This window comes from Triticum dicoccoides, chromosome 6B (genome assembly GCF_002162155.2).
Source record: "Triticum dicoccoides isolate Atlit2015 ecotype Zavitan chromosome 6B, WEW_v2.0, whole genome shotgun sequence".
Lineage (NCBI taxonomy): Eukaryota > Viridiplantae > Streptophyta > Magnoliopsida > Poales > Poaceae > Triticum > Triticum dicoccoides.
In genome coordinates, this window is record NC_041391.1 from 681473848 (window position 1) to 681482943 (window position 9096).

Sequence of the window (9096 nt, forward strand, 5' to 3'; positions counted from 1 at the left end):
TGTGCAGCCGCGGCCTGGCGAGCCTCCTCCTCGGCCTCGCGCTGCTCCTCCTCGAGGTCACGCTCGAGCATCTCCTCGTACTCGCCGCGACGGCGCTCCTCTGCCAGATGGCGCTGGCGCCACATCTTAAGGTACGCCACCTCCTGCGCCGGCGTTGCCCCCAGCCAAACCGGTGGCGCGGACACCCACTCGCGCACCACTCCATTCCAGGAGAAGCGCGCGATGGGCTCGGGCTGCGGCTCCGGCTTGATGGGGAACGGTGGGGCCACCGCCGCCGCGGAGAGGGCAAGGGCCTGCGCCATTGCCGCCTCATATCAGGCCTCCTCTTCCGCCTCCGCCGCCTCCGCTCTGCGCCGCTCGTCCTCCTCGCTCTCCCGGTAGACTGCCGCAAGGGCCGCCTGGTAGGCATCCTCCGCCGCCTGGTCCTCCTCGCGGACGACGAGCAGCGTTGGCGGCTCCCTCCGGTCGACCTCGCGCACGCCCCGTCGCCTCGCCTCCTCGTGCTCGAAGGCGAGCCACCTCGCCAAGTTGGGCGAGTCGGTTGCGTAGGCCTTGTCGAGGCGCTGCTCCGGCGTCAGCAGCGCCTGCCGGCATCGCACCTCCTCCGCGTGAGCACGAGCCGACCGCGGCGCCGCCGGCACTGGGATCCTATCTGGATCCAGATGCCAGTCGTGCGGCAGTGTCACGTCCGGATACGGCAGAGGCTGGCGGTTCTGCCAGTGCCACTCCGCCTGGTGCACTGGCACGTTGACGCGCTGCCTCTGTCGGCGAGGCGCTGGCGGAGGTGGGAGGAACTCGGAGGGGATAGGGGTGGCGGGGGACTTGCCCTTGGCCTTGCTGCCGCTGGCGCCGGAGAAGAGGCCCATCTCGATGTGGTTGTGGTGGCTAGGGTTTGCCGGCGACGAGGGAGCAAAGGTGGGCAGATGTGGACGGCGAGTTTGGATGAGGACGGCCCCGCCGCACGGTCGGCTTAAAAAAGGACGAGCGCCATCGCTGACGCGTGGGCATGTCGTCATAAATTAAGCTGACCGTGTGGGCAGCGGGTAGTTGTACAGTTGCCATGTGAGGACGCGGCGGATAGGGAGAAGGCGCGTGAAGCGTCCGTTCGGCGTCCGCGCCGACGCATTTGAGGCGCAAATGCGTCGGCGCGGACGCGACGCGGACATGACTTGGGTTTGGGTCGGCGCGTTGGGCCGCCACTTTTGTCCGCGCCGATCCAAACGGACGCAGGCGGACGAAATGGGTAGGCCCTCTGGAGTTGCTCTAAGGCAACTAGGCGAGCACGCCGCCGATCCATGGCACTCGGAAGCACAGGAGCACCGACCGTTTCAGGCGGCGAGACCTTGCGCCACGTGATTCAAGTACCAGTGAATTTTTCTTGTGTGACTGTCTCACCTTGCAAGCAGATTCTAAACTGCCCTTGTGAAAGTTCATCACTATTTCAGAGGGATGAAGTTCAAGGCCTACCATGCTCTGCATCTTGCAAAATTTTATTTCAGACAAGTCGCTCTCTCTGCAATGTTACACAGCACACCAAGTGAATCAATTACTCCAACTGGCCTCGACATTTTGTTCCGACGTGATGTTTGTCGAGATCGCTCTACAAGTTTCAGAACTGGTTACTATTCAGAAACTCTGAAGTGCTACAGCAATATGCACACCAAACCTAGTGGATTAACTGGCCAGATAATGTAACCAAACCTAGTGAATTAATTGGCCAGGCAATCTCTCCCTGATTTTGCTATTTCTTGAGACCGTTTAGAGGAGTAAAAGAGGAGAGGAACTGCATTTATGCATCATTAGTTACAATGTGAAATTCCTGTTATATTGCTTTGCACTGCCTCCATCCCCCAACATCTAGATGCATGATTCCCACTATTTTTATTTTTATTTTGCTTGCTACAATGCTTTTTAAAAAAATGTTTAGCATCCTCGGCATCCAGTTGACATATTTAGGATATGCTGGAATGTTCAAACAACTCTATAGTACCATCTGGTTGACCGATTTTGGCCTTGTATATCTGTAGATATCAAATCTGAGATGCAAATTCAGAAGCCGCATATGCAGAGACTTGCAAACCATCATACTCAACACAAGATGACAAGAATCAGAACAAATGCAGTTAGTTTCAGACTAGACAAAAGCAAGAGGTGCAGAACGACCTTCCTGGCTTCAAGACGGGAAGGTTGAAATTGTTTGTAAAAGAAGGGACCAAGATGAAAAGGAATGAACATGTAATTAACATCTGACTCTTTCTGAGGTGACACTCAAGCAGCAACATGACTATTTCTTCAGATCGAAATGACACTGCTGTTCCCACAATCTTCAACATATCAAGAGGAAACTTACGGCGCTACCTTACCCAGGATTAGCGCACATGGACACCCAGGGTTTCTGATGCAATTCCGGTGTACACCGATGACGCACAGGGACATAAGAGATGCATCTGCAATTCCGGTGTATATTGATGACGCACAGGGAAAAGGAATCTGCCAGGAGTACAAAATATGTATGTAACCGTCATTCAGATTCCCGGCAGATTATAGAAACATAGCAATGTTGTAACCATCATTTAAATTCCAGGCAGATTGAACGGCTTGCAGTTGCACCAAACAAACCATAAAGACAGAATTCCGGCAGAGACCAAAGATGGGAAGCAGAAACAGAAGAACTTCACGGTTACAGGCTAACAGCCAACACATGGCCGCCATTGCAGATTCTTTAGAGAAACAGAAGTCTTCAGATAAACAACATGACCGACCACACATCTTAGTCGCTATCAGTGGAATCACTATCAGCGGATGAATCTGCACAAACAAGACAAGTCACCAACATAGAAGGGAATTTCAAATATCCTGGGTAGCAGTTTGATGTAGAGGAACTATGCTGCAGCCTGACAAAATTTCTGTAGTTGTTAACAAAAGAGTTTAGCCTTGCAAGGGCAAAACACCAACACGAATATGACCGTTCAGAGAAGCCCCGGGACTGCTTAAGGCTTAAACAAGTGTGGAACACATGCAATTTGGCTTTCAGTCTCTGTTAATCAAACTGACAACATGCTTGAACAACAGTAAATACAGCGAGGCAAAGGCAATCCTTGCTGGAGCCTAGATGAATGCAGAGCATATATTGTACATTCTACCCACTATCATTCTTAGTGTATGTATTCTACCAAATCGAACACGAGTGAAGACCTAAACTGAATTTCAAGATGAGAACAGCTCTATGTCATTAGTAATTAAACAATAAAAGGATAAGATAATTTCTTGAACTGAAAAGAAGAGAAGAGAATAAGAAAATTATTTTGCATGGATGGTAAAGATCTATAAGCACATAAAAAATGCGTGCTAACTATTGTAGTGTCACCAACAATTATAGAATAATAAACTATGTTGAAACATATCAGCCATTCTAAACTCCATCAGCATGCAAATCCAATTAAACATACTAAAGGATAGTGGATCAAAAATATGGATAGATTTGGAGGAGGTGTCATACATTCTAAGAGCATCTCCAACAGCAGACCAAAAAATGCAGCCGAAACCAAAAAAAAAACAGAATTTTAGGCTAAAACATGTATGGCGACCAAACCAATTTAGGATATAGCCTAAAATTGCTATCGAATTGGTAAATATACCAATCCACTAGCGGCAGACCAAAAACGCAAAACGCTGCGGCGGGAACCCCAACCGCCCCGACCTGAAATTTCACCGCCCCTGCCGCTCCCCATCCCTCCTCAGCACCGGCCGATTCTCACCGCCACTGCCACTCCTCGACCACCCCGAGCCCTTCCGCTCGTTCCTGCTGGTGGAGACCCCCATGGCCGTCGCAGAAGCTCAGGCCGCTGCCGGCCGAAGTCGTCGATTTCGACAGTTCCCCTGCCCCACCGCTGGCTGATATGCTCGCCGCCGCGCCACCATCGATTAGCAGCCGGGCGACCCCCACGTGACCACCATTGAGCCGCCACTCCATGACAAGCTCTCGTTACTCAGGCAGCGCGATGCCGCCAAAGTTGGGTGCATCCCCGGCTCCCCTCCCGACCCCTGAGTCCTTCCTGATGCCTTTCCTAGGCCATATGCAGGAATACCATATGCCATCATGTGCAATGTCGTAGTCACCTTTTCGACCGTTGTGTCCAAGATCTCTATCACAATTCCTCCTCTGCACGATGAATCGATCATGCCCTTTGACGGAGTTGGCAATGTGGAGGAACAAGTTCGGAGCCATTCTGAATCGCATCAAGAGTGTTGTGTCCAAGATCTCCCGGCACAGTCCCTCCTTTGCACAAAGAATCAAACATGCCCTTTGACAGAGTTGGCAATGTGACACAACACTGTCCATCACCTGGCAATGGGAGAGAGCACTTCCATCAAGTGTGTGAAGCAACATACTAAGGCGGTGGTCAAAGTGTTTGGGCGACAGTATTTGAGAGCACCCAATGCTCAGGACACATAGGCTTTTGGAGATGAACAAACCATGGGGGGTTTCCAAGTACGCTTAGCTAGGTGGAAGAACTGCCTTGCGGCATGTCATGGACAATTCAAAGGCCATGTGAAGGATGCCACCATCATTCTTGAAGCCGTTGCAGATCAGGAGACATGGTTTTGGATGCCTATTCTGGAATGCCTGGAGCTTACAATGACATCAATGTGCTTTATCGATCAACACTCTTTGCACGGTTAGCCAATGAGGAACCATCATCGATGGAGTTTCAAGCAAATGGCCGCACATACAACAAGGGGTACTACCTAGCATATGGGATATACCAAAAGTGAGCAACCTTTATGATGCCAATTCCCAGGCCCCAAGGTAAGAAATAACTTGGTTTCCATAGTGTTCAACCAGCTGCTAGGAAGGAAGTGGAGAGGACATTTGGGATTTTACAAGCCCAGTTTGCTATTGTGCGAGGACCAGGTCGGTTTTGGGAACAAGAAATCCTTTGGTACATCATGACTTCCGCCATGATCTTGCACAACATGATTATTGAGCATGAGTGTGGCCAAGATTTGGATTACTCTTATTATGAGTAAATGGGAAGGGTGGTGCATCCGCGTTGAAGGGAAGACCGCATCCAACACTTTCTTCAAGTTCACCAAGAAATTCAAAATGCGGATACTCATGAACGTCTTGAACAAGATCTCATCGAGAAGTGGTGACGTGGAATGGGCAACGAGACCACTAGTTCTACTTCCATGTTTCGTGTTATGTTTGATGAACAATTGTGTTGAATTTGGGGTTGTGAATTGATGAACTATGTAATAAATAAGTACTATTCGTATTGGTTTTATTTGATTCGGATTAATTTGAAATGAGTTTACAACACTGCATATGCACAAATATGTGTGGTGTTAATAGAAGCTGAAATTTTGGTCTCCAGCTTCTGGTCTGCTGCAAAAGCAAGAAATTTTCTGAAGACAAAAGACCTTCTCTCTCCACGCCTTAAACAGTTTTTTGGTCTGCTGTGGAGATGCTCTAATTGATGTGTAATTACAGCAGACATGTTAAACGAGTAGAAAGGGTTGTCATACATTCTAATTGGTAATGAATATTAAATATGGACAAAGGTAACTTACAATCTGAGTCCGTATGTGGATCCTCCTTGATGATAATCTGCTCACGAAGTATCCCACATGTACTTAAGATATTCAGAATTGCAAGAACTCCCTCATCAACCTCTTCACATTCAACGTGAACGGACTTAAGGCATGCACACACAAATGATTGCGTTTTTGTTTCTTGGGCTCCTGTTGCTCCTACAATTTTCTATCAGATAAGAACGCTTAGTAAAGACACATACAACATCCACAATAACACCTTAAATAATAGAGCAACATCGTTATCTATACAGCATATACCTCGGTGTTATCAAGCTGAAGAGTGAGTATCTCCAGAACTGGAGAGTGTCCGAGAATGCAAACAAGGTCAACAGTCGTAAACCACTCATTGAGTAACAGAGTCTTTAATTTGCCAAAGACAGGGCACCATTTCAAATCCCATCTGTACAGAAACTGGACAAATTGCAAAGAATAAAAATAACTTCAGACTCTAGAAGATCAAATAATTTGTGCTATAACAACCTGAAATATCATATTTATCCAACCAAGACACTATGTTATTAGCCATCGATTTGAGATGCATTAGAGGAAGATAAAGTACCAAAATGCGACAATGAAAGTAAACAACTTGCTTATCTGCAGTTCTAACAATGGATAGAAAAACTACAAGAGAAACTTTCAGGTGACAAATAACAAGAATAGAAACGGTAGTAAGTGAAAGCGTACCATTTTAGGTAAAGCTATCAAGTCCAACTTGGCAGCATTGGACAAACCATTGAGAAGCACCCCCTCCTTGACAGGATAAGCATGACAACCACAGACAATATTATCACAAACCCCCTGATTACTGCGACAGTGATCATGGCATCCATCTTCAAGGTTAACATGGGCTGTTTCTAGCAATGGCATGTTTTCAAGGAAAGGTGTCAGGCCTTCAAAATCCTCTAACTGCAGTGAGATAAGACTCGGGGCACAAATCCGAAGGCGCACAATGTCAGGTAGAGAACAGTAGTCGGTGATGCACATGCGCTTTAGTGACATGGATGATATCTCACATGCACGAATGTTGCAAAGTTGAATCCTTAGGTCCTCTAACACCAGGCAGCGTGAGAAGTTCAAAGCAGAGTGATCGAGGTTGACCCCTTCAAGGTGCAGGGTCTTCAAGTGTTGGGAGATGAGACTCAGAGGCACATCGAACACTGGTAGGTCATACTGAATGTCAGCTGCTCTTACTATGAGTTCCTCAGCTTCGCACGCCAGAGCGTAATCAATCAACAGGCTGGTGTTTGTGAACGTGTTCTCCGGCCCATCATCAGGGTAGGCGTCGATCTCGCACCTGACGAGAGGCGAGTTCCCGCGGAGACAGATGAGCAGCTTCACCAACTGTTTGAAACGGTTGTATCGCGGAAACGTTGGCCCATCAAAGACGAACAGCAAGCTGGTCAAGCGCCTCCAGAGGTCGCGCCACCGGGTGTCGAGCACACAGGTCTGCACGGCATTCTCTGCCGGAAGGAAGGAGAGCACGCGCGATAGGAGCTCGTCGGGGAGGTCTCCAAAAGGGTCACTGTCACTCGCAGTAGCCATCTCGAGCATTCCGTCGAACAGGTGGCGGGCACTGCGTGAGCGGAGTGGAATTAGCAAACTAGGCGCGGTCGAATGCAGCATCACCGAATCGGGGGAAATCATCTACTAGATCAATATTGGAGTATCATCACAGACAGCTCACCTCAACTCGCGGACAGCTGAAGGCGCCGGTAGCCGGCAATCGCGGGGAACAACCGAACTGGGAGAGCAAGAGGATTTCTCCCGTCCTCCTCCGTTGCTGGATGCTGGCGGATCCCAAGTTCTCCTCCCACGTAGCGCCCGCCCACGAGCCCCTCACCGGCTGCACGCGCGATGGGTACAGGCGAGGAGCGAGCGGGCGACTGTGAACCCTCTCTTCCTTGGCGCCGAGGGGGAAGGGGAACGCCGGAGGCCGGAGCAGAGGAAGAAGGGGCGGCGGCAAGGGTGCGGTCGCGGGCACGGGGGACGGGGTTCGACGGCGAGACTTGACCCGTCGCCTCGACGCAGCAGCACAGCGCCGTCGCAGGCTAATCGGGCCTGACCTTTCTCGCGCGGGCGGGCGGCGGCTGCAGGGAGGGAGGGGAGAGACCAACAGAGGAACAAGAGGAGGCCCGCCTACGTGGCTCTCAACCCACAGGGCGTCCCCCACCTAGCAGCTGACATGGGCGGCCCACGCTGAACCGACCGATTTAGATACGAAACGGATAGCCCGTTGTTTTTTCAAAACAAAAGGGACGTCCGGTGTTCTCACGGTGCTCCTCAGGGTCACCTCCAAATTGACTGAAACGCCAAAGAATTTTCAAGCAACTCAAGATAAGCAAAACACTAAATTAAAATCCAAGTTTTGACTCGCTTAATATTTACCATCTACACACGGCAGTTTACAAAAGGTACAAAAGGTTTCAAACTTTCCAATTCAGTAGCAATCCTTTTATTTGCAACAAGAACTATCACTTGTCCTTCTTTCATCCAGCGGCATCAAGCTAGAGAGGGTGTCGGCATGAAGGTGACGATATCATTTCCCCTTCCTTCCATATTGGCATGCAAGGTCACATGCCAATAAGAGGTACTATGGCCTACAAAGGCATGTTGAGTTGGAGACAATGCCCTTGATGGATGCATGGTTGGACTTGAGCGGGAGGCATCAACAGTGAGTGCTAGGTCAAGGTTAAGGGTAGGAATATTTAGATAGATGGCCTTAACTTATGCTACCATCCACTAAAAAGATAGCGATCACTAGTGTAGAACCGGGCTTTAGTGCCGGTTGGTGACGGCCTTTAGTGCCGGTTCGCTAACCGGCACTAAAGAGTGGGGACTAAAGGTCCCCCCCCTTTAGTACCGGTTCGTCAGGAACCGACGCTAAAGGCCCACCACGTGGCACGAGCCAGGCCCGGGTGCGTGTAGGATGTTGGGGAACGTAGTAATTTCAAAAAAAAATTCCTACGCACACGCAAGATCATGGTGATGGCATAGCAACGAGAGGGGAGAGTGTTGTCCACGTACCCTCGTAGACCGTAAGTGGAAGCGTTATGACAACGCGGTTGATGTAGTCGTACGTCTTCACGATCCGACCGATCCAAGTACCGAACGTACGACACCTCCGAGTTTAGCACACGTTCAGCTCGATGACGATCCCCGGGCTCCGATCCAGCAAAGCTTCGGGGATGAGTTCCGTCAGCACGACGGCGTGGTGACGATGATGATGTTCTACCGGCGCAGGGCTTCGCCTAAGCTTCGCGACGATATGACCGAGGTGGAATATGGTGGAGGGGGGCACCGCACACGGCTAAGGAACGATCCGTAGATCAACTTGTGTGTCTATGGGTGCCCCCCCGCCCCCGTATATAAAGGAGCCAGGGGGGAGGAGGCGGCCGGCCAAGGAGGGCGCGCCAAGGGGGGAGTCCTACTCCCACCGGGAGTAGGACTCCCTTCTTTCCTAGTTGGAATAGGAGAAGGGGGGAAAGAGGAGGAAGAGGG

General features: G+C 50.2%; 1 protein-coding gene across 4 annotated transcripts; it reads right to left on the reverse strand.

The window, feature by feature from the left end:
• Positions 1-2104: 2104 nt before the first annotated feature.
• On the reverse strand, positions 2105-7701 carry LOC119323812 (putative FBD-associated F-box protein At5g38570). 4 transcript variants are annotated; one of them, XR_005156516.1, is made up of 5 exons: positions 7283-7701; positions 6283-7171; positions 5857-6009; positions 5575-5754; positions 2105-2808 (listed from the first exon to the last, which is right to left on the reverse strand). XR_005156516.1 is itself a non-coding variant. In XM_037597522.1 (5 exons), exons 2-5 carry the CDS (start codon positions 7147-7149, stop codon positions 2771-2773), a joined length of 1248 nt encoding a protein of 415 aa, XP_037453419.1. In that variant the 5' UTR covers positions 7150-7171; positions 7283-7701; the 3' UTR covers positions 2105-2770. The 4 variants fall into 4 exon arrangements, 2 of the variants coding, with proteins under 2 accessions (XP_037453419.1, XP_037453418.1); XM_037597522.1 differs by having other exon boundaries at positions 5575-5764; XM_037597521.1 differs by lacking the exon at positions 2105-2808 and adding an exon at positions 2822-4345 and having other exon boundaries at positions 5575-5764.
• Between the last annotated feature and the right edge of the window lie 1395 nt (positions 7702-9096).